General features: G+C 54.7%; 1 protein-coding gene across 10 annotated transcripts in view; it reads left to right on the top strand.

The window, feature by feature from the left end:
* ATXN1 (ataxin 1) overlaps positions 1–25,029 on the top strand; it is a 454,093-nt gene that overhangs the window by 407,691 nt on the left and 21,373 nt on the right. For all 10 annotated transcript variants that reach the window (XM_055125681.1, XM_055125678.1, XM_055125684.1 and 7 more), the window contains one exon: positions 19,503–21,778. In XM_055125681.1, the coding sequence (XP_054981656.1) occupies positions 19,664–21,778 (2,115 nt within the window). In that variant the 5' untranslated portion in view covers positions 19,503–19,663. The remainder of the gene's footprint in view (positions 1–19,502; positions 21,779–25,029) is intronic.

A 25,029-nucleotide genomic window follows, 5' to 3' on the forward strand; every position in this document is an offset into this window, starting at 1 on the left:
CGAGGGGGGGGAAGGAGGGAAAAGAAAAGGATTTATTAAGTGACACCCAAGGCATGGGTGTGGGGGTTCCCAGAAGTGTTTGAGGTCCGGATTTATATGGGATGCTGACTAAGACATGGAATATTCATGAAGGGGTTGGGTTAGTCGGGGCTGTGCAGGCCCACTGGGATTTGACGCTCTCATGCATCACAGGCATGTTTCATATCTCCTTATGCAGCTGGAGGTGGGGGTATGACTTCGTGTATTTTAGCCTTTAATGAAGAATTATGATAAAATCAGGGCCGGGGGCTCCTTGTTGCTTATGCACAGGGCCCTGGTTGGATGCTAGCTCTTACCAGCAGAAAGTCAGTAACACCAAGAAGAGCGAGAATGTCTGTTCTGGGCCTTTCCATGGTCTCTGTGGGGTATTTTTCCCTCTCTGCACTGCTTCTACCGCACTCCCATCATTCCCTAACAACCATATGAGAGGGGCTGGAGCGATAGCACAGTGGGTAGGGCGTTAGCCTTGCACGCGGTCAACCTGGGTTCAATTCCCAGCATCCCATATGATCCCTGAGCACTGCCAGGAGTAATACCTAAGTGCAGAGCCAGGAGCAACCCCTGAGCGTAGCTGGGTGTGACCCAAAAAAGGAAAAAAAAAAGGAAAATAAACACCATATGAGACTTAGCTTCCTCGCATCTCTTCTTTATAACAGAGAAATCAAAGCTTAGAGGGGCTGGAGCAATAGCACAGCAAGTAGGGCATTTACCTTGCACGCCGACCCAGGTTCAATTCCCAGGATCCCATATGGTCCCCTGAGCACCACCAGGAGTAATTCTTGAGTGCAGAGCCAGGCGTAACCCCTGTGCATCGCCGGGAATGACCCAAAGAGAAAAAAAAAAAAAAGCTTAGAAAGTCAGATCTGTCCATACATGCCAAGTCCCATGAGCCGGAAGTCTCCTTCAGGCCCGCCTGCCTGCCAGTTATTAGTGGACTGCCCAGTGGTGAGAAAACCATGGCTTCTCCAACTTCCTACCCATACCCCCCTTTGCCCGAGAAATGCAACAGAGTGAGCACTGCCAGGAACGCCTCAGCCGCACGTGGGTTGCCTTCATCCTTGGGAACTGGCCTCTTAGACTTTCCGTGACACGCCCCACCCCCACCTCGGCATTGAGTTATGCCCGACCCGCAGTGTAAGACAAGTCTGATGGCCAGAGCAGCGCTAGCAGAGATGACCAAAGCACATCCTCTCTTTAGTCAGTGACCAACTTTCCCTGACAACCTCCCTGTCACTGCGTGTCCAGGAAGTACTCTACAGCGAGGGGATCCCCTTCTCCCCAAACCTGAAATGAAATTATAGCAGCTGGCTCTGTTCCCTGACCCCCCACCCCCCACCCCGCCGACTCCACCGTCTGGTGCGTGCACTTGATGTGTCAGTGTGCCACGCTCGGAGAGCCTTGGCCTTCCTCCAGGAGAATGGGAAACTTTTCTCCTGAATGAACACCTGATGAACTTAGCGACGCTGAGCCAGGGGGAGGAGGAGCAGCTTGGCAAGTGGGATTCTGGAGGGTTTCTGGCAGCTCATTCAATGTCCTGAATGTTCCCCTGGCTTCGTGCTGGGCCCTGCGTGAGCCCCGGGAGAGGGGCTGCAATTACTCGGCTCTTTTTTTTTTGATTGAAAACAGCTGCAGGTAGTGGCTCATCCCATGTTCCGTGTGGCCGGTGGCTGGAAACCACGGGGGCATCGTGGGCGCCGCTCAGCTGCCCCACTCGGAAATAAATGAGGGGAGAAGTGGGCTTCCCACTGGCTCTACCTTCCAGAGCAAACCATTCATCTTCAGAGGGCCAGAGAGCAGCAGCAGGCGTGAGTCATCCCCCTCCGTTTAAAACCAACGTTGATTTCAGAGAAAAGCTGTTTCTTGGCCGGTTTTTACCGCCCGTCCCCGCCCCTGAATCTTTTCCACGCTTGACTTGGGCTGATTTCAATAAATCTCTTGTCTTTGGAATACAGATTCCTTCCCACCAATCCACAGGTGACCGGCCACATTGCTTGGGACTGCCAGGAAAATGATCTGGCCCGAGTTTGGGTAATGGGATGCAGATCGTTCGAGGCCTTCCCGGAGCACGCATCCTTCAGAGCTTCTCCCGAGGCCCACTTCGACTGCCTGCAAGTGGCGGGGGAGGGCCGGGGGTTAACCAGCCCCCGTGAGACTCGGTCTTGCAGATGGAATCCCCAAGTGCAGATGCTTTTCAGAAGCAGGGTATTTTATGTCATTCCTGTGTGAGTTCAGATTTCATTCAGACTCAGGGCCATCGAGTTCAGACTGGAGAAGGCCCCCAGGACAGGACACGTTGCCCTCTGGTAGCTGACGTCTCAGGAAGCCTGAATAGGAAGGCCCGGGACCAGGGCAGTGCCCAGTCCAGAGAGCATCAACACCAAGGCAAGAGATCTGGAGCCGCTGTCTCAGATACCTGCTGATCTGTTTGTTTTGGGGGGCTTCGCCCAGCCGTGCTCTGTGCTTATTCCTGGCTCTGCACTGAGGAATAATGATAATTAGACAAAGAATGATTGATGACAAGGTCTGGGAAATCCGCTTCTCAGTGCATACCCCAAGGGACGGAGAGCAAGGGCTCAGAACCGTAGGCCAATGGCCACAGCGTTGGGCAGGTCTCAGGGTACCATAGGGGTATCTCGGATTGAACCGGATTGATGGCGGGAAGGATTGACTGATGTTCTGTCGGGCCCTCCCTGCAGCTGCTTCTTATCCTTCCCTTGCTCCTGGTCCCCACTGCCTCTGTGGAAGAACGTGTCTGTAATTCCAAGGGCTTAAAGACGCCTTGAGGTCCGGCCAGGAGAATAGGCTCACTCCAACAGGATACATGTGGGAGTGGATGCACTTGGAAGCTAAATTCGTTTGCAAAGTTTGTTTTTATCTGAATTTTTTCAGATTCCTTTTCACGGGCCTGAGTGATGGTCTGTGCCGTTGCTTGCACTTGCCATGAAATGCTGCCAATGTCAAGTCCCATCCCTGGCACCCCATCTGGTCCCCCGGGCATCACCAGGGGTCAGTCCTGAGCACAGAGCCAGGAATAGGTCCTGGGCACCACCAAAGGTGGCCTTAAAAACCAAGATTTGTAAAAAGTCTTTTTTTTGGGGGGAGGGGGCGCAAATAGATAGCTCAAAGGGCTGAACTCAGTGCTTTGCCGGTCAAAGGCGTGGCTTCAATCCTCACATCACGTCGTCTTCCAGACACCACCGGGGGGTGACCCCTGAGCACATACAGCATGGATCCCGGATTGTGCCAGTTGTGACCCAAACAAAATGGAACAATTAGAATTCATTTTTGTGATAAGTTCTGAATCATTTCCACCATTTGGGGGGAGAGAGGCACACTCAGCAAGGCTCAGAGCTTACTCCTGGCTCTGCCTCATGGATCACTCCTGGTGGTGCCCGGGGGACCATGTGTGGGCGTGGGACTCTAACTCAGGCCACCTGCGTGCAAGGCAAGCACTTTACCCACTGAACTATCTCTCCAGCTTCATTTTTTTTTTTTGCTTTTTGGGGTCACACCCGGCAATGCACAAGGATTACTCCTGGCTCTTCACTCAGGAATTACCCCTGGCGGTGCTCAGGGGACCATATGGGATTCTGGGAATTGAACCCGGGTCGGCCGCATGCAAGGCAAACGCCCTACCCACTGTGCTATCGCTCCAGCCCCCTCCAGCTTCATTTTTGACCATGTTAAGTGTGCAATTCGGAGGCATTAGGTATATTTTTGTGCAACCATCTCCCCATCCATCTCCAGAACTATTTGATCATTCCAGAGTGTAACTCCGTATAAAATGCCTCATTCCCCAGCCCAGGTAATCTCTGTCCTAGGTACCTCACCTCAGGGAAATCTCACAGCCTTGCCCTGCTATATGTGATTTCTTTCCTTTGACATAATGTCCTCATCCACTGTGTAGTTAGAGTGGCACATCGTGCTCGGGCTTGAATAGTCTCCCACTGTCTGTGGGTTTCGGGCTGGGAGACACATTTTCTTTCCTTGTTCATCCGTTGATGGGCAGTTACCTGGTTTCTAACCTGTCTGCTATGGAGAACACTGTGGCCATTGGCCTGCGGTTCTGAGCCCTTGCTCTCCATCTCTTCGGGTATGCACTGAGAAGCGGATTTCCCAGACCCTGTCATCATTCTTTGTCTACCTTTCTAAGACACGGGACAGCCGTTTTTCACGGTGGCTGCCCCATTTGACAGTCCCACCAGCAATGCACACGAGGGTCCCCTGCCGTCTCATTCTCACCCACACTTGTTATTTCCCCTTTTGTCAAGAAAAAAGTAACGGCCAGCCTGCTGGGTGTGAAGTGGCATCTCATTATGGTCGTGGAATTTATTTAGGAAGTGGCAATATCATTTCTCTATTGGCAGGACGGGGAGTAGAATTGGAGGTGGCACTTAAACATCAGTGAGGCATAGTGCCAGCGAGTGACGGAGCTAACGGGACAGCTCTGGGATGCTCTAATGCCCAGTGCTCTGACGACACACGAGAGGCCCTTGTGTTAAGTGGGAGGTTCCCAGGCCATGCTCAAGGGGCCCTGGGGCCACTTCCGGCAAAACTCAGCCAGCCAGACCCTCGGTTCACCAGGAGGCCTGAGGCTGAGGGCCTGTTTGTGCCCTGTGATGCCAGGAATTACCCTGCACCACCAAAACGATGCTCAGGGACTCCAGGGAGGCACCTGACAATGCTTGGGAGGCTCGAACCCAGGTCAGGCACATACCCAGCATGTGCCATAACTACTCTACTATCCCCAGACCCCCAAATCTAGCCGCAGAATCAAAGGTGTGTGTACATATATATCTATAACGTCATTGTAGTTGAGATGGCATGGTTACCGTACATTTGTACGGTCTTGTGGTCAAAATGACTGCGCCACTGCAAAGTGCCCAGGACCCTCTCGCCAGCCCCATCCCCCACCCCCCTTGCTCTCGTCCATCTCTTCCCTTGAGTGTGCATTTCCTTGCCTCTTGGGAAGGATACATCCAAGAACTGTGGAAGACCAAGCAGGGTAGAAGCACGCCACCGGACCCGGAAGTGTTTGGCTTGGTTTGGCATCTCAACTTCACTTTATCCTGTTTGTCGGCGTGGACTTGTTTTCATGGTGTCTGGTGTCCCTGGGCCAGTGCCCCTGGAATGATTATAAATGTAATCTCATCTTTCTGTCGAAGGAAGAAAACTGATCCTTAGTCACTGGTGACTTTTTCCCTGTTGTTTAAGTCACAGGTTGGGGGGTGGGGTTGGGGGGACCCCAATATTAGGAAGGACTGATCGTTCTAGCATCTTATTCTGATTTGATCATGGAACCAAGAGGAATTCGCCATAGATAAGAGTTGGTGAAAACTGGGGATTGAGGAGGAAATGGTTGCTGCGTTGTAGTTACAATAACCACCATGCATTATGCCAGGGACTATGCATATTAATTCCCCCCAGTTTTATAGGCAAAGATATTAGTTACAAGATGGCACATTGTTGAAATTCTTGCCTCCCTAAATTTCATGCATGCATAATTTTGAGTGAAATAAAAAAGTACATTAGGAGAACAAAAAGGAATACATAAGTAGAGGGAGGGAGGTAAAGTGAGGTTTCTGTCTACGCAGCCTCTTTCTATTCCTCGTCTCTTTAGTAGAAGCAGCAGTGTTACTAATATGTTGCCTTATCAGTAACAGTAATACTCATATTTTATCTTGACTTTCCAAATATACCATTGTACGTGAGAGCTTAACGAATTCTCTCGTAAGATACATCACTCGACTGGTCAGAGTATTAAACTGAGTAGAAGTGACTGATTCTTATTTCCCCCACCCTGATTCTAACTATATTATGGCCAGACATCTTCTGATTAGTATGGTTTTTAAATTAGAAATTACATGATTTATTTTACTCTTTGGGAGGGGTTTGAGTCACACCTGGCTTTTTTGCACAGGGGACACTGCTGGTCATGGTCAAGAGACCATACATGGTGCTGGGGAGTGACCCAGGATCTTCTGCGAGGCAGGAGCCTTAAATTCTGTTTTCTCCCTCCAGCCTGCTCCCATTAGTATCTTTTGAATCGAGGTATAATACTCTTGAGCACAAATAGCCCCTAGCACTGCTGAGTGTGGCCCCAAAATGAAACAAATTGAAGTATAATTGGCATATCAGTATAATTTCTATTAGTTTCAAGTATGCAACATAATGGCTCAGTGTTATTGTATATTGCGAAACGGGCTTCACAATGAGTTTGGTGAACACCCAGCAGTACAAACTTATATTTTTTTTTCTCCCAAGATGAGGACTTTTCAAATCTCTTGAGCCCTGGAAGAAATTTATGAATAAATTAGCGAACAAGAATTACTCTCAGAGCAACTTTCAAATATGCAGCCCAGGATTGCTAACACAGCCCACCATGCAGTACGTGGTAGACCAGGACTGCTTTCCCCCCTCTCACCCATTTTCCTTCCCCTGCACGATCCCCCCCAGCACCCCAACCTACTCCCTCTTTGCTTCTTTGCTTCCGGCTGCTCCCCTAAGCTGAGATTGTGCGCTTCCTCTCTCGGACACCTGCAGCATCTGGCCACATTGCTGTATGGGGCTAAGTGTGTGTGCGCATATGTGTCATCGTGTGAGAGTGAGTGTGTGTATGTGTGTATTGGTATGTGTGGATGTGTGTATGAGCATATGTTTATGTGTGTACATGTGCATGTGAGTGTATGTATTTGTGTGTACGTGACTGTATATGCGTGGATGGGTATATTCGAGTGTGAGTGTGTCTGTGAGTATATGTGTGTGCGTATGTATGTGTGTATTCAAGTGTGAATTGTATACGTGTGTATGTGTGTGTGAGTGTGAGTGTATGTGTGTGGGTATATGTGTAGATGTGTGTATGTGTGTGAGTATATGTGTGTGGGTATATGTGTGTATATGCATGTGTGAGTGTGATGTGTATGTGTGTGAGTGTGAATGTATGTGGGTGTGTATATGAATGTGTGTATGTGCATGTGTGAGTGTATATGAGTGTGTATGTGAGCATGTATGTGTGTGAGTGTATTTGTGTATGTGCATGTGTGAGTGTATATGAATGTGTATGTGTATGTGTGTGAGTGTATGTGTGGGTGTATGTGTGTATGTGTGTTTGTGCATGTGTGAGTGTAATTGACTGTGTATGTGTATGTGTGTGGGTATATGTGCGTATGTGTGTGTGTACGTGTGAGTGTATGTGAGTGAGTATGTGTGCGAGGGTGTGTGTTTCCCTCCTCCTTACCATTCCTCTGTGGGTGCACACCAGCTCTGTGAATATTCCTGCAGTGCAAACGGGCACGCAGAGATATTCCCAAGCCAGTGATTTTATCATCTCCAGATAAAATGTCAGAGGTGGCGTTGCTGGTCCGTGGACACCCTATTTTTAGTGCACCCAACACCTCCGTATTACTCTTGCATAACTGGTGACATCCCTTCACGGTCAGCAGCCTGGTGGTGGTGGCTGCATTGCGTCCTTCGTCCAAACAGTCCAGGGGGAGGGGAAGAAGAAGGTCTGTCCCAGAGCCATTCCTTGCAGAGCGGCGAGAAGCCCCCCAGGGAAGTGTAAAGTGCCCGGGTGTTTCCCAGCCTGCCGCTCGAGATGGGGGTCCCAGCGTCCTGTTGCCAGCAGGAAAGTACTTGCTCATGTGCCATCCCCGAACGGTCCTGTTTGCCTTGCACGCAACCAACTCGGGTTCGATTCCCAGCATCCCATAGGGTCCCCAGAGCCCTGCCAGGAGAAATTCCTAAGTGCAGAGCCAGGAGTAACCCCTGTGCATCGCCAGGTGTGACCCAGAAAGCAAAAAGCCAAAAAAAAAAAAAAGAACTTCCGCCTCAGACAGCTCACTGGAGACCCATTCTGATGCAGATGTGGCTCACTCCGTCTGAGCCTTTCCAGGAATCCCAGCAGGGCAGGGCCGGCTTCCAGAGGACACGGCGACCCAGAAGCCGCCGTGGAGCCTGGGAGCTGGCTTCCGAGGGCGAGGGGGTCCACTGCTACACCCCCCTTCCCCGCCCTCCGTACCTGCTGTGTCACAGGCTCTCTCAGACCCGGGCTCACCCCCACCTCCAGCCCCTCTTCCACAGCCAGCCGCATCCTCCAGGGCAGCGCAGGCACGAGGCAGCCTCACCCAGCGCTGGAGCGGGGCTGGCTGGCACGTAGCAGATGCGGAGTGGAGCCTTCCCGGGAATGTGCTGCGGCTTAGCTGCAGGCCTCAGGGAGGAGGTGGGTGGAGGGAGTGGAGGGTCAAAGAATATATGTGTGTGTGTGTGTATGATATATATCATATATCACATATATATATCACTCTATGATATATAGGCTGGCGCAATAGCACAGCGGTTGGGCGTTCACCTTTCATGTGGCCGACCCGAGTTCGATTCCTCCGCCCCTCTCGGAGAGCCCGGCAAGCTACAGAGAGTATCAAGCCCACACAGCAGAGCCTGGCAAGCTACCCATGTGTATTGGATGTGCCAAAAACAGTAGCAATAAGTCTCTCAATGAGAGACGTTACTGGTGCCCGTTCGAGCAAATTGATGAGCAACGGGATGACAGTGACTCTATGATATGTATTTATGATGTATATCTATCACTCTATGATATATATCTATCACTCTATGATATATATCACTCTATGACATATGATATATATCACACTATGTTATATATCACATATATATCACTATGTCCCCTAGAAATCTATTTTCTCTCTTTTTTTCTGCTGGGGCCTACTGGAAATTTTTTTTTTAAATAATGTAGGAGTACTGCTATTTGTTCAGCCATTGATTAAGCTGGTTGAATTGGGCATGAACTCCACATTACTTTTTTCTTTTTAATTGTACCACCGTGAGATAGAGTTACCAAGCTTTCCTGTTTGAGATTCAGCCCTACAATGACGGAACACCCATCCCTCCACCAGAGCACTTTTGCCACCACCAATATCCCCAGTATCCTCTCCTCCTCCTGTATCCCCCCTCCACATACATCCCAGTCCTCACCCTGCTTCTGTGGCAGACAATTTCCCCAGTACTCTCTAATTTGGGGAATTATGTTTTGCTCGAAATTTCCCACCACCATTCAAGCCTACTGGAAATTCTTGTCAGCTGGGCTGGAGGTGCAGTGTAAGGACCTGAGGATGCAGGCGGGATATTAGACCCCGAGGTGCCTGGGGTTATGGGGCGACCCCAGTGATGTGGGGGGGAAGATGTCTCCAACTCTGCCAGGCCATTCAATGCAAGAATTCAAGGTGTGGGGTTGCCTCCGGATTAGCCCCATACTGCTCTGGAGAAGATCATGCTTTCATTCAGTGGAAACTGTCCCCGCTGTAACTCTTGAGGAACCACATCAAACTGTTGGCTCATGTGAACTAGTCAGTCGAACAAACAAACAAAAAGAAAATTCCCTTCTTCGCTGTTCCATTTGATCCTTTCTTGAGCCAGATCTCTCCGAGCCTGCTCCTGCGCTAATTGAGCTATTGAAACCGAGGGCAGGCCCTTCTCCTTACCCTCATTCATCTTAATTTTCTTGTTTTGTGCCATCGCGGCCAGCTTCGGAGGATATATTTGACTATTAATTGCAATAATAGATTAGGCTCCTGACCAGCCTTCTGACTACGATAACCAGATCGCTCATTAGACCTTGAGCAGAAGAGAACCCAAATTAGATTCTGGCGTATTTATACGCTGACACTGGAGCAATCAAACTCCACCGTATAGGGGCTAGGGGCGTGACTCAGTGGCACAGCTCGTGCCGGCAAGCACGAGGTCCTGAGTTCAATCCCTGACACGGAAAAGACAAAATCCACTGGACACCCCAGGAACGGGACCGTGGGGGTGCGGTGACCCGTGAGGGTTTCTGTCTAATCATCGGTATCCTGAACCTCCACTCCCCATCCCCGACAGCCCTGGATTCCCAGGTCGGGGCCGGGTTTGCTGCTCACCCTGATCAAGTGTCTCGGGTGAGCGCCGACCAGCTTTCTCTGTCATTGCAACAAGGATTGAGGCGTGTCGTTTCTCGGAGAACCTGAGCCCGCATCGCCCTGCTCTTCTGTCTCCTAAATGGAGATGCAGGACAGATACCCACACACACCCGCCCCCTTCTGAAATGCTCCACCCTCCTCCCTCTCTCCTCCTTCTCTGAACTTCTAGGCCCTTGCCAAGGGGGGGACGGGAGATCTGGTTTCCAGGATTCTGAAATGATGCCAGGACGTGTCTGATCCTATGAAAAGCTGCACTCTTTTGGTTAAAATTTGGTCCATCCAGGAGGCCAGAGGATATTCAGAGTTCACTGTCACTGTCACTGTCATCCCGTTGCTCATCGATTTGCTCGATCGGGCACCAGTAATGTCTCCATTGTGAGACTTGTTACTGTTTTTGACATATCAAATTCAATGTTATCAAACAATATAACCAGAAGTTTCTCTATGGTTAATGGGGGGGAGAGGGAGAATACAATAATGCACTGTAGCACTGTCCTCCCGTTGTTCATCGATTTGCTAGAGCGGGCACCAGTAACGTCTCCATTGTGAGACTTGTTACTGTTTCTGGCATCTCAAATACACCACGGGGAGCTTGCCAGGCTCTGCCGTGTGGGCGGGATATACAATAATAAAAATACGATACAATAAATAAGTAAAATTTAAAAAATAATAAAAGTCTGCCCGAATAAGGGCCCAGCAGGCAAAGACTCAAAAGAGAACAGGACCCGGAGCCATAGCACAGCAGGTAGGGCGCTGGCCTTGCACACGGCTGATGCTGGTTCAACCTCCAGCGCCACAGAGAGTCCCCTCGGCCCAGTCAGGAGTCGTCCTGCTGGATATGGCCCCAAGACTAAACCAAATCCAGACCAGAAAAAAAAAAAGGACACTCTGCTTCAGTTGTATTTACACACACACACACACACACACACACACACACACACACACAGAGCAGCCCAGATGATTAGATTATTGCCCTGCCTGGCCTAGAAGACATTTTAATTTTTTTTTTTAATTGTAGGGCCATAGGTATCAGATTTCATTCCAAGCAGTTGTCATTTTCAGGACATGCAGATTTGGGTGTGGGGGGTGGAGACAGCCACCAGCAAATCACCCGGCTCAGGACACCTCCTTTTCCTAGTGAACCCACGGGGATGCTGGCAGATATTTTTGAATCACAGAAAAATAAAAAATATATATATATATATAAATATATAATAGCTTTTGTTTATTTTGGTTCTGTCCATCCAACCCCGGGCCGTACACACGCAGAGCGCAGCCAGAGCGGATGACTGCTTTTTGACAGATATTTCTCCCAAAAAAGGACAGAAAAGTGTTTCTCAATAGACTTGGAAGGCAGAGAGCCGCAGGAGGAGAATTGGTTATTTGGGTCCGTATCTTGGGTCTCAGTGACCTCCAAGTGACCAGCTCAGCGTTTCCCTACATCTCAGCCTTCTGGCTCGGGAGCCCTGAGGCTCAAGTGTTTTGGGGGCCTGCTCCTGCCTTTGCCCAGGAGGGTTTTGGTTTCGGTTTTTTGTTTGTTTGTTTTTTGCTTTTGGGGGCCACACCTGGCAATGCACCGGAGTTACTCCTGACTTTGCACTCAGGAATTGCTCCTGGCAGTGCTGGGGGAGGGGGAATCATATGGGATACTGGGAATCCGAACCCCTCCCTCTCGGCCCGTGTGCATGGCAAATGCTCTACCCGGCTGTCCTTCATCCAGCCCCTGCCTAGGAGTTGTTTTGTTTTGTTTTGTTTTTTAATTTATTTATTTATTTTTATTGAATCACCGTGGGAACAGTTACAAAGCTTTGAGGTTTAAGTCTCAGTCATACAATGATCAAGCACCCATCCCTCCACCAGTGCACATGTTCCACCTCCAAGAACCCCAGTCTACCCCCCTCGCACCCCCCACCCTGCCTGTGTGGCCGCGGCTGCTGGCCCGGGAGTGTTTGAAAGAAACAAGTCCCTGCCAACATGGGGGAGTGGCTTGGGAGCCTGAGGGCTGGGCCAGGCCTGGGCCTGCCCTTAGAGAGCTGGAGCAGGTCTAGCTGGAACTCTAAACCGATTGGCATTAAATAGCAACGTCTTGGGGCCGTAGAGATAGTACAGTGGGTAGGGCACTTGCCTTGCGCATGGCCTACCCGGGTACCATCTCTGGCACCCTGTAGGGAGTGATCCCTGAGTACACTAAACCCTGTCCAATATACTTCAAAACCCTAAAATAAACGGCAGACTCTTAGGCCACTGAGCTAAACCATATTTCTTTGAATCGTGTTTAAGAGGGCTCCCAGGGCCTCAGGGCCTGGCATCAGGCTGGTGATCATGGGCACCCAGCAGGTGCTGGCATCACACTGGGCACCTCCCGGATTCAACAAAAAATAAGCCCCTCTCTAGGGTGTGGCGGGGGGGGCAATGTTGGGGGATCAAACCCAGGTTCGAGCCTATGAAATATTACATGCATCTTGTATTTGGCCATTGAGAAATATCCTTACACTGAGTTTATTTTGGGGGTGTGGGACTCCCAGGCAAGGCTGAGGGGGGGGCAGAGCCAGAGGCAATTCCTCAGGATCTGGCTTCACAGTTCCATGTTGCAGTATGTGTGGGGTAGGGGGGCGGCTTGGGCCACACCCAGGACTCATGGTGGTCAGGGCCGTGGCCACTCAGTTCCTTGTGCATGCAGGATATGCACCGGGCCCCAGGGCCACCTTCCAACCTGAATTTTATTTATTTATTTATTTATTTATTTATTTATTGCGTCATACCCAGCAATGCACAGGGGGTCACTCCTGGCTCTGCACTCAGGAATTACTCCTGGTGGTGCTCGGGGGCCCATATGGGATGCTGGGAATCGAATCCGTGTTGGCCGCATGCAAGGCAAATGCCCTCCCTGCTGTGCTATCGCTCCAGCTCCCCAGCCTGAATTTTAAAGAGCCGACAGAGATCAATCTTGATGCCACGAGACTTGTGATGAATGTTCTCAGAACAGAGATTTTTCTTTTTTCCTCTTATCATCTTTGTTTTGGGGGTCATGCCTGGCAGTGCTCAGGGCTTACTCCTGACTCAGCACTCAGGATGCAACACTGGCCGGGGACCCTATGGGGTGCGGGGGGGGGGGGGGGGATCTAATCCGAGTCGGCTGTGTGCTAGGCGAATGCCCTACCCATTGTGCTGTCTCTGTCCCCTCCCGCAGAACAGTGGAGAGGTTTGCTTGATGCTTCCAGCAAATACTCCGTAGCAAGTGCTACATCACGGTGTCCCGGCTCCTTGATTAGCACTTCCTTACCCGCTCCCTTTTCTAGTAATTATGTGTCAACAGTGTGGTCTGGCCCTGTATCATCTGGCGTGGCCCCGGCCATGGGGCTGTCTTTCTGTGATGGTTGGTACCCCCAGGTGAGCACCCGTCTGTCCAGCCCCCCCTCTTCCATCCGTGAGGTCCAGCCCTAAGCAGGCTACACAGCCACTTGTCTGCAGCCAGAAGACACACCCTCCTAGCTCCAAAACTCCTCCCTCTCCTCTCTTGTCTTCTTTCCTTCTCTTTATCGCTGTCGGTCCTTTCCCTCAGCGGACTGCCCTCTTCCTTCACAATTTTCACCGCTGTTCTTTCAGTCTCCTGAATGAAGAATCACCCAGAGCACTTAAGGGGACAAGGATGCATCCTTGTGGCGCCCTCTGCTGGTACTCTGGAAACACAGCAGGACGGAACCCTGCCCCTGCCGCGTTTCTGACTGGGGTTCCCAGCCAGGAGGGAGATGGGAGCTGCAGGCCCCAGGCCCCGGCGTGAAGGAACCCACGCCTGGCACAGAGCAGTCGGCGGCCTTCTAAACGAAGGAGTTCGAGTTTGCATCTCTCGGGCCCTAGGTTTGCTCCGGTGTCTACACCGATCTTTGCGTCCTTGATTTATCATTCAGATTGTCTGGGAAAGTTGCCCACGAAGGGAAACGCTTCAAAAAAAACTACGTTTGTACTAAGACGGACGTGTCTTGGTTCTAAAAGCACCCGGCGGCGGTGGAACCTAAACATAGATCTTTAGGGCCGACCACGGCAGTGTCTGTCACATCAACAGCTGGAACAAACCGAGGCTTCGCCAAGCCCAGGTCGGCGGCGTTCTTGTTCAGTCACCAGGGGCGGACGCTTCCTGGTACCTTCAGCGGGGTTCTGTGGTCTTGTGTACTGTTGTGCGCTCAGGTAGACCGCGGTGTCACATTTGCATTGCTAATAGATCTTTTCCTGAATCTGGTTGACATTTTGCTTGGCTTTGAAAGGACTTTTATGCTGCTGCTTTTTTTTTTACCTCCCCCCCTTAGAGCTGCCTTGGGCTAATTAACCTATTCCCTTACTGGCTGGGCCTACTCTATGCAAATGTTCTCATTTCGGATTCAGACAGATCACTCTTGGATGAATATCCTTAATGAAATCCTGGAGGGGGGGGGGCCGGAGGCTAGCCTATCAGTGCTGCTTTTAGGCCAGCAGGGGGTGCATGGACTCCCTGATTTGGCAGGTTGGCATGGACGAGTGATTCACTTTCGTGGGTTGGGAACAGTAGGACAGCCAGTTGGGCACTGTCCTTGCATGCGACCGATCTGGGTTCAACCCCAGGTATTCCATAGCGTCCTGCCAGGACTAATCCCTGAGTGCAGAGCCAGGAGTAACCCCTGAACATCGCCAGGATGGGCCCCAAAACCCAAAACGGGGGGGAGGGGAGCGGGGAGGAAGTTGATTCTCTTCAGAGTGACTCACAAGGAGAGGAGAGAAGACACCAGACAAGATGCCTGCCTTGCACAGGTCTGACCCGTGTTCAAGTCCCAGCATCCCAGATGGTCCCCTGAGCACAGACCAGGAGTAAGCCCTGAGCACAGCTGGGTATGGCTCCTCAAAAACAAACAAACAAAAACCCGAATGTGAAATAGACAAATGAGTGATCACCAGCAGTATGTGTAGGGAGACAGGGTTCGAGGGGAGAATGTGCAGTCGGGGGGTGGGGTGGGGATCAAACCACGGGTCTTACCACGGACCTACACCCCTCACTAGTTTTTTGTGTTTTTTTTTTTTTTGCTTTTTTGGGTCACACCTGGCAACGCTCAGGAGTTACTCCTGGCTCTGCACTCAGGAATTACTCCTGGCGGTGCTCGGGGGACCATATGGGATGCTGGGATTCGAACCTGGGTCGGCCGCGTGCAAGGCAAATGCCCTACCCGCTGTGCTATCGCTCCAACCCCCTCTCACTAGTTCTTTTAAAGCAACCAAAAAGGGGCAGCTGAAGTTTTGTAGGTGCTTAATTTTATTTAGGTAAGATGTTAAGTTTGATTTTATTCTGTAACCATGCTTGAAAACAGCACTGTCGCTGCATCCCATTTGCAAGCAGGGAAATGCAAAAATCCATGCTGCATTCTATAGAAAAGGAGAATACTCAGCAGATGGTTGTCCGGAGCTCATGAAAGCATGGGTTGTGCGGGTTGATGACTGACATCACTCCTTCAGCACAGATCCTTCTTCAGCGTCAATATTTTAGAGGTCGTGTGTATGGTGGCGGGGGTGGGGCATGGTCAGGACCCAAACCCAGGGCCTTCCCCATTCAAGGCATGATCCCTGCCAGAGTCACATCTCCAATGAATATTTCAGGATTAACTTGGGGACCATAACGATAGCACGGGGGTTATCACTTGTACATAGCTGAGACGAGTTCAATCCCTGTCACTGCATACGGTCCCCCGAGTCCCACCAGGAGTGATTCCTGCAAAAAGATCCTTAAGTTAGTCCCCCTGAGAACTGGGGGGTTAGGGAGAGGGCGGGGGAGGGCCCCAAATATAAATTAAAATAAATAAAAGGACTTTTTCTAAGTTGCTCTGGGGGCTGGAGCTATAGTACAGCGGGTAGGGCATTTGCTTTGCACGCAGCTGACCCGGGTTTGATCCCCAGCATCCCATATGGTCCTCCAAGCACCACTAGGAGTAATTTCTGAGCGCAGAGCCAGGAGTAACCCCCTGAGCATCGCTGGGTGTGACCCAAAAAGAAAAAAAGATCTAAGTTGCTCTTGTTGTGAGAGCATATGCCCCATGGACCATATGGGGTGTTGGGAAGCAAGCCCAGGGCCCCCCATGTGCAAGGCATATGTGCTATCAATGGATCACATCCCTGACCACAACATTTTATTTATTGGGGGGTGAGGGGGAGGAGGAGGGGCGTGGAGCCACATCCAGTAGTGCTCAGGGCTTTACCTCCTGTACTATCCTCAGGGACTGGAGCGATAGTACAATGGGTAAGGCACGTGGCCGACCCCGGTTCAATTCCTCCGTCCTTCTCAGAAAGCCCGTCAAGCTACCGAGAGTATCCCGCCCGCACGGTAGAGCTGGCAAGCTCCCCGTGGCGTATTCGATATGCCAGAAACAGTAATAACCAGTCTCACAATGAGACGTGACTGGTGCCCGCTCGAGCAAATCAATGAACAACGGGGCGACAGTGCTACCGTGCTACTATCCTCTCAGCACCAACGCCACCCCCCGCCCAGATTTCAGTGTTCGAGCTTTGTTTTTTGTCTTCATCCCAGGCCTTAAAGTGCCTCTCCTACATATGAGGAAACTTGCTCGGACTGAATCGCGCTTTGACGTTCAGACACCGGATTTCTTCACTCGTGCCTTCTTTACGCCTGATCAGACTCAGCAAGGACGTGTTGTGTGGTTTTTGTCCCGTGATCATGTTTGTATAGAAAAACTAACCAGCGGGGCTGGAGTGATAGTCCAGAGGGTCACGTGCTGGCCTCACATGGGAACTCTCTGGATTCGATCCCCAGCACCCCATACGGTTCCCCAAGCCCCACCGAGAGCGACTCCTGAGCACAGAACCAGGAGTAAGCCCGGAGCACCGCCGGGTATGGCCTAAAACCCAAGCAAAGAGAAAAAACCAAGAGGGACCAAATCATGGCTTGGCCATGAAAGCAAGCTACTCATGATGAGGCAGGCAGGGGCAGAAACTGAACGGGAGCCAGGGGGGAGACAGGAGGCGCTGGGCAGCAGAAATTGGTCTGTGTTACCATGACTTGAGCAAATACTGAAGGCTGCTGACCTTGGCGTGTGCTTGCGTATCAGATCCTAGAAAGCGGCAGGGAAAAACGCCCACCTCCCAGCGTGCAATTCCCAAGCCCCGCGCTTGCCTGCAGCCGCCAGTAGGGGGCACTCACGGGCCGCTATTTGCCTAACTCCTGGGGTCCACGGAGGACTGGCTGGCTGCGGGCAGCTACGGAGACATCCGTAGGATCAGGGTTAAGTGATGGAGCAGAAAAGAAATAGAGGGAGGTGTGGAGAGAAAAGCCAACCAGGAAAGTTGGAGCTGTGGCAGGCCGACGTCAGTGAACACCCAGCCCCTCATTGCACTGTCTCCTAACCAGGACCATACTGGGACTTGGGGGGTTGTTTTCTAGTTTTTATTTTTGTGTTTTAACAGTCTGACTGATTTCTTCTTGGATTTCCATGACGGCATGAATGGCTGTCCTGGGAATTCTTTGGAAACGTGCAGAGAGAACAGACGTGGCTGTCTGACGTGTGTGTGTGTGTGTGTGTGTGTGTGTGTGTGTGTGTGTGTTGGGGAAGGGAGAATGCAGCTCCAGTATGAATCCGGGGATGTGGCTTAGCGGACTTTGCCAGCCCGAACCCCTAGATTGGACCCCTGGTGCCATGGACGGGGGACGAGGAGTCTGTCTGAGAAATAAGGAAACGGGGCAGCCCCTCCGTGTCTGGTGCTGTGAGGGTAGAGTGCTCCTTCCACACCCCTGGCTTGATTTGCCGTGGAACGCAGAGAGGCCTGGGGTCAGCGTTTCCTAAAGGGGAATAAACATGCACTGCCTGTCTGCTAAGAAGGGGGGAGAGGAGAGAGAGGGGGTACTGAGAAGCATCTTTTTTTAGGGAAGCGCTGAGCCCATGCAAATGAATCTACTAGAAGATTCCATTGCTCTGTCTGGGTCTGACCTACAGCCCAGAACACTTTCCTTGGGGAGGCTCTGAGCCCATGCAAAGGAAATCTGCTAGAAGGTTCCATTGCTCTGTCTGGGTAATCCTGACCCACAGTCCAGAATGCTTCCTCTGGGAGGCGCTGAGCCCATGCAAAGGAATCTACTAGAAGATTCCATTGCTCTGTCTGGGTCTGACCTACAGCCCAGAACACTTTCTTTGGGGAGGCGCTGAGCCAAGCAAAGGAAATCTGCTAGAAGGTTCCATTGCCCTGTCTGGATAATCACCGTCCAGAATGATTCCTCTGGGAGGCACTGAGCCCATGTAAAGGAATGTAGTAGAAGGTTCCATTGCTCTGTCTGGGTAATCCTGATCCACAGTCCAGAATGTTTTCCTTGGGGAGGCTCTGAGCCCATGCAAAGGAGATCTACTAGAAAGTTCCATTGCCCTGTCTGATTAATCACAGTCTAGAATGCTTCCTCTGGGAGGCACTGAGCCCATGCAAAGGAAATCAACTAGAAGGTTCCATTGCTCTGTCTGGATAATCACAGTCCAGAATGCTTCCTCTGGGAGGCGCTGAGCCCATGCATGCAAAGGAATATACTAGAAGGTTCCCTTGCCCTGTCTGGATAATCACAGTCCAGAATGCTTCCTCTGGGAGGCGCTGAGCCCATGCAAAGGAATATACTAGAAGGTTCCCTTGCCCTGTCTGGATAATCACAGTCCAGAATGCTTCCTCTGGGAGGCGCTGAGCCCATGCAAAGGAATATACTAGAAGGTTCTCTTGCCCTGTCTGGATAATCACAGTCCAGAATGCTTCCTCTGGGAGGCGCTGAGCCCATGCAAAGGAATATACTAGAAGGTTCTCTTGCCCTGTCTGGATAATCACAGTCCAGAATGCTTCCTCTGGGAGGCGCTGAGCCCATGCAAAGGAATATACTAGAAGGTTCTCTTGCCCTGTCTGGATAATCACAGTCCAGAATGCTTCCTCTGGGAGGCGCTGAGCCCATGCAAAGGAATATACTAGAAGGTTCTCTTGCCCTGTCTGGATAATCACAGTCCAGAATGCTTCCTCTGGGAGGCGCTGAGCCCATGCATGCAAAGGAATATACTAGAAGGTTCCCTTGCCCTGTCTGGATAATCACAGTCCAGAATGCTTCCTCTGGGAGGCGCTGAGCCCATGCGAAGGAATGTACTAGAAGGTTCCCTTGCCCTGTCTGGGTAATCCTGACCCACAACCCAGAATGCTTTCTGCGGGGAGGCATGCAAAGGCGTCTGCTAGAAGGTTCCGTTGCTCTCTGCGGATAACCCCCGTCCGTGCTCCATGCAGGACTGTATCTGCCTTAACGCTGGGGCTCTTTCACCCTTGGGGGCCTAGTGTGGCCAGCGGGGGGCTGGGGGTAGGGGGGAAGGGGGAGGAGGAGGGCAGGTGGTCTGTCCCAGCCAGGTGCTGACATGTGCTTTTCCCTCTCTCCTCCCTGCCCCCTCCCCCGTGCCCCGACCCCCCACCCCGCCCCCCCCCTCCCTCCCTCCCTCCCCGCCCCTCCCCCAGGTCCCCGAGCAGCTGCTGGCGCGCCGCACCCCGCGGGGACATGATCCCTCATGAAGAGCCTGGCTGCCCCGCGGAGATCCCCTGTGACTTTCCATGTCTCCCACTAGACCCCGAGCCCGCCAGACAGTGAAGCAGCCACCGTGGAGGGGGGACGGCGAAAAATGAAATCCAACCAAGAGCGGAGCAACGAATGCCTGCCGCCCAAGAAGCGCGAGATCCCCGCCCCCAGCCGGGCCTCGGAGGAGAAGGCTGGCGGCGGCGGCGGCGGCGGCGGCGGCGGCGGTGGCGGCTCGGTGCTGCCCCCCAGCGGCGACAACCACCGCGCCGAGGCCGTGCCATGGCTCCCGGGGACGCCAGGGGGCGCTCGAGGCCACGGGGGCAGCAGCGGCGGCGGCGGCGGCGGCGGTGGCGGTGGCGGCGGCGGCGGCGGCGGCGGAGGCGGCGGCAGCTGCAACAGCGGCAGCGGCAGCAGCAGCAGCAGCAGCGGCGGCGGCGGCAGCGGCAGCAGCAGCGGGCGCCACGGGCCCGCCGCCGCCGTCGAGCTGGGCTTGCCGCAGGGAATCGGGCTGCACAAGGCGCTGGCGGCGGCGGGGCTGGACTACTCGCCGCCCGGCGCGCCCCGCTCCATGCCCGCCGCCACGCTGCCCCCCGCGCCCTACCCGCCGCCGCCGCCGTCGGGGACGCCCGTGTCGCCCGTGCAGTACGCGCACCTGCCGCACACCTTCCAGTTCCTGGGCTCGTCGCAGTACAGCGGGCCCTACGCCGGCTTCATCCCGTCGCAGCTGCTCTCGCCCTCGGCCAGCCCGGCCACCAGCACGGTGGCCTCGGCCACGGCCACGCCGGCCCCGCGCTCGCAGCTGGAGGCCTACTCCACCCTGCTGGCCAGCATGGGCAGCCTGAGCCAGGCGGCCGGCCACAAGGCCGAGCCCCCGCCGCCGCCGCCCCCGCCGCCGCCGCCGCCGCCGCCGGCCGCGCACCTGGGCCGCGGCGCGCCCGCGCTCGTGGCCGCCGCCGCCGCCTCCCCGCCGCCCGCCGGCGCGCAGAGCCCCTTCGTGCACCTGGCCGGCTCGCCGCAGAACTCGGGGCGCGCCGCCTCGCCCCCGGCCCTCCCCGTGCACCTGCACCCGCACCCGACCATGATCCCGCACACGCTCACCCTGGGGCCGTCCCCGCAGGTGCTCGTGCAGTACACCGACGCCGCGGGCGGCCACTTCGTGCCCCGCGAGGCCGCCAAGAAGCCCGACGGCGGCCGGCTGCAGCAGGCCTTGCAGGCCAAGGAGCTCCTCAACGGGGAGATGGAGAAGGGCCGGCGCTACGGCGCGCCCCCCGCGCCCGGCAAGCCCCCCGCACACCCCTACGAGCCCCGGCACGTGGTGGTCCACCCGGGCGCCGGCGACTACGGCGGTGGCGGCCGCGATGCCGCGGGGGTGCGCGCGTCCGTGATGGTCCTCCCCAACAGCGGCCCGCAGGGCGCCGAGCTGGACGTGCAGCCCGTGGCCCACCGCGAGGCCTCGCCCTCGGCCCTCAATGACAAGAGCGCCCTGCACCTGGGCAAGGCCGGCCACCACCGCGCCTACGCGCTGTCCCCGCAGCAGGCGCTGGGCCCCGACGGCGGCGTGAAGGCGGCCGCGGTGGCCACGCTGTCGCCGCACACGGTCATCCAGACCACGCACAGCGCGTCCGAGGCCCTGCCCGTGGGCCTGCCCGCCACCGCCTTCTACGCGGGCACGCAGCCGCCGGTCATCGGCTACCTGAGCGGCCAGCAGCAGGCGATCACCTACGCGGGCGGGCTGCCGCAGCACCTGGTCATCCCGGGCACCCAGCCCCTGCTCATCCCCGTGGGCAGCCCCGACCTGGAGGGCTCGGGCGCGGCCCCGGCCATCGCCACGTCCTCGCCCCAGTTCGCTGCAGTGCCTCACACCTTCGTCACCACGGCCCTCCCCAAGAGCGAGAACTTCAGCCCGGACGCGCTGGCCACGCCGGCCGCCTACCCGGCCGTGGTGCAGGCGCAGATCCACCTGCCCGTGGTGCAGTCCGTGGCCTCCCCGGCCGTGCTGCCTCCCACGCTGCCCCCCTACTTCATGAAAGGCTCCATCATCCAGCTGGCCAACGGGGAGCTGAAGAAGGTGGAGGACCTGAAGACCGAGGACTTCATCCAGAGCGCCGAGATCAGCAGCGACCTGAGGATCGACTCCAGCACGGTGGAGCGGGTGGAGGACAGCGCCAGCCCCGGCGTGGCCGTGATCCAGTTCGCCGTGGGGGAGCACCGAGCCCAGGTAACGTGCGCCAGGGGATGCGGGGCGCTTGGCAGATGGGGGGGGAGGGGGAGGAAGCACGTGCCAGCCCGTCTTCACTGTTTTGGGGGCGCAGGCTGGGGAGAGAGATGGAGACGCACTGTGCCTGCCTACAGTGCTTCCTGGTGGCTGCTGCCGCTGTTTTCCATTACAGATGGAGTCACTTTGCGGCTGCTTTTTTTTTTTTTTTTTGCTTTTTGGGTCACACCCAGCGATGCTCAGGGGTTACTCCTGGCTTTGCACTCAGGAATTACTCCTGGCGGTGCTTGGGGGACCATATGGGATGCCGGGGATTGAACCTGGGTCGGCCGCGTGCAAGGCGAACGCCCTACCCACTGTGCTATCGCTCCGGTCCCGCGGCTGCTTCTTAATAACCCCTTTGGGGGGAATGATGGGGGGTGTTACGGGGGGTGTGGACCACAACGATGTATTTCGGGACTTGACAATCGTCGATTTCAGCAAGACACTTGTCTGACGCTATCACTGGTCACCATTGAGTCCCCGCGGCCACGCAAACTCAAACATGGCTCATTATCATTACTATCCATCTGCCCCCCCCTACTGCGTCCTGCTTCCTCCTGCCCCTCCCCTTTCCAGATATGTGGATTTTTATGACTCGGATTTCCGGCAGCATTTGCTAGCGGCTCTTGTTTGCGATGCACTCGCCTTCTTGCAGGAGGGTTGAGGTGTCAGGCCCCGTCCTCGGGGTGCAGAGAAGACGATGTCTGGCACGATGTTTTGTTTCGTTGGGTGGTGGGTGCGGCGAAGGGCGCTGGAGGAGGAGAGAGGCTGCACGCGTCCAGCCTTTCCTGCGGCACCCCGCCTTTCTGTTCTCTTTCAGAAAACATGCAGGGCCAGAGAGATGGCCCCGTGAGCTGCGCCCTTGCTTTGCGTGTGGGAGCTGGGCTTCAGTGCTTGATGCCACATGGGGCCCCTGAGCACTGCAGGGAGCACCAAGCTGGGAGTAGTCCCTGAGAATGCTGGGCACAATGCCCCCCCACCCCCCCCCAGCCCTGACAAAGGAGAAGAAGATGGTGCCGTTTGGAGCGGGAACATGAGGTGCATGCCCCAAATCTCCACATCCGTGTCCTGAAATGCGGGTTTCTGCGTTTGTTTGGGCAGAGCCAGGCTGGTGGCTCATAGGACGGCTGCGGAAGTGGGGGTTTGTGGGACTCCCAGATCACTGGAGCGGGAGAGACACATCACAACCCGCAGGGCTGTGTGGGTCGCCAGGGGCGAGGTGAACCTTCAGGGCGGCTCAGTGGGGAGAAAGGGGTGAGGCAGGGTCCACCGTCCATGGCTGGGAGGTTCTGAGGGAGAACCGCAGCTGCTCCAGCTTACCTGGGGCCTGGCCTGATGCCAGCAGGTGGCTAGTGGCCTGATATGAGTCCGCGGCAGTTGGGGGTGTGGGTGCGAGGTTTTCACTTTCCATCAGAGTGGCGTTAGTGCCAGGAGTTAGCTCCAAGCCAGAGTGGCCCCCAGATGTCCAAACCTCTGAGCCAAGCAGGAAAAGCCACGAGGAAGAGAATCCCAGGGTGGGGGGCTGGGCTGTGGGCTTGTGGCCAGAGGAAGTAGGACCCCCCAGGGGAAGATGCAGACCGTGCAGTGGGTTGTATCCTGGGCAGAGGAGGAATTATTCCCCCTCCTCGGGCCTCCCCGGCCTGTGAGGTCACATCCAGGCACATGTCCCGGGGCCCCGCCTATGACCCAGCAGCCTCAGTGTCCAGCTTGCTCGGGGCCAAGCATGCCGGACACTAGACCCCAGGGGCGCCCTGGTGGGTGGGGGGCCCAGCCGGGAAGCATCTCTTGGAGGACTCTGAAACACTCCGCTGTGCGCCCACCTCCGAGTGGGAGCTAGAACGGCTCGTGACAGAGCTGGCGGTTGGGAAGGACAGTCCGAGACGAAGATGAGCTCGCGTGAGTCATTTTGGCCTTTGGAAGACCAGAGGGGGTCGGCGGGGATGAAAGCTCTCGTGGCCTCCTGCATACGGCCGGGGCCGTGTATGGCCTGGAACCTCCCCGTCCAGAACCGTTTTCTTTACAACCCGAGGCTTACTCCCTGCGGGAAGGCCTGAGAAGGCCTCCGGGTTCTGATTCCCAGCAAGAGCGCCCGTCTGGGCACTGAGAAGTGCCACCCGCTGCCTCTGTCTTTGCGGCTCAGGCCCGCTGTCCTCCATGGCTAATGGGGCGAACAGGCGCGTGGCAGAGTTAACCAGTGGCTTGGAGCCACAGTGCCTTTGAGCGTCCCCTCATCCGGGCCAAGCATGGAAAATTAGTAAGAAGTAACTGTGGGTCTTCATTGCTTGGGAAGGGTGTGATGGGTTTAGGAACTACTCCCAGTTCTGTGCTCTAGGGTCACTCGGGGACCGGGTACACGGCTGGAATATGCGAGGCAAATGGCATAACCCCGTGCCATGTCCAGCTTTCTGGGGCTGAGAACAGAAATGGGCACAGAAAAGTGAGGGCTTGAGGGCGGGTGTGATAGTACAGCGGGGAGGGGTTTGCCTTGCACACAGCTGACCCGGGTTCGATCCCTGGCATCCCTTAGGGTCCCTCCAGCATCGCCAGGAGTGATTCCTGAGTGCAGAGGCAGGAGTAACCCCTGAGCATTGCCAGGTGTGGCCCCAAAACTAAAAACTAAAATGAAAAGTGGGAGTTGTTCTGGGGGCTGGAACGATAGCACAGTGGGTAAGGCGCATGCCGCTGACCCGGGTTTGATTCCCAGCATCCCATATGGTCCCCTGAGCACCACCAGGAGTAATTCCTGAGTGCAGAGCCAGGAGTAACCCCTGTGCATCGCCGGGTGTGACCCAAAACGCAAAAAAAAACAAAAAACAAAAAAGTGGGAGTTGTTCTGACATGCGTCTCCCAGTGCCCACCGGCCGGAGCTTAGGGGGTCTCAGGAGCGCTCCTACCTGGCCACTGGTAGAGAAAGCTCCAGGCCTGCAGGACAGAGAGAGCGTTTCCTTCCCACGCCCACCCGGGCCCTGCCGCGGCGGTGAGAAGGTGGGGTGATGGTCTGTAGCGTGAGCCCGGGTCCCGCTGCCCACGGGAGGGGCTGCTGCAGAGAGAAGGGGCCGCAGGTCTCCTGAGGCCACTCAGTGTCAAAGGGGAGGAGCAAAATATACACACACACATGCAAACACACTCACACACACTCACGTACACATACTCACACATACACGCACTTACACATACTCACATATTCACACACACACACGTACACTTACATA

Source organism: Sorex araneus, chromosome 2, assembly GCF_027595985.1.
Source record: "Sorex araneus isolate mSorAra2 chromosome 2, mSorAra2.pri, whole genome shotgun sequence".
Lineage (NCBI taxonomy): Eukaryota > Metazoa > Chordata > Mammalia > Eulipotyphla > Soricidae > Sorex > Sorex araneus.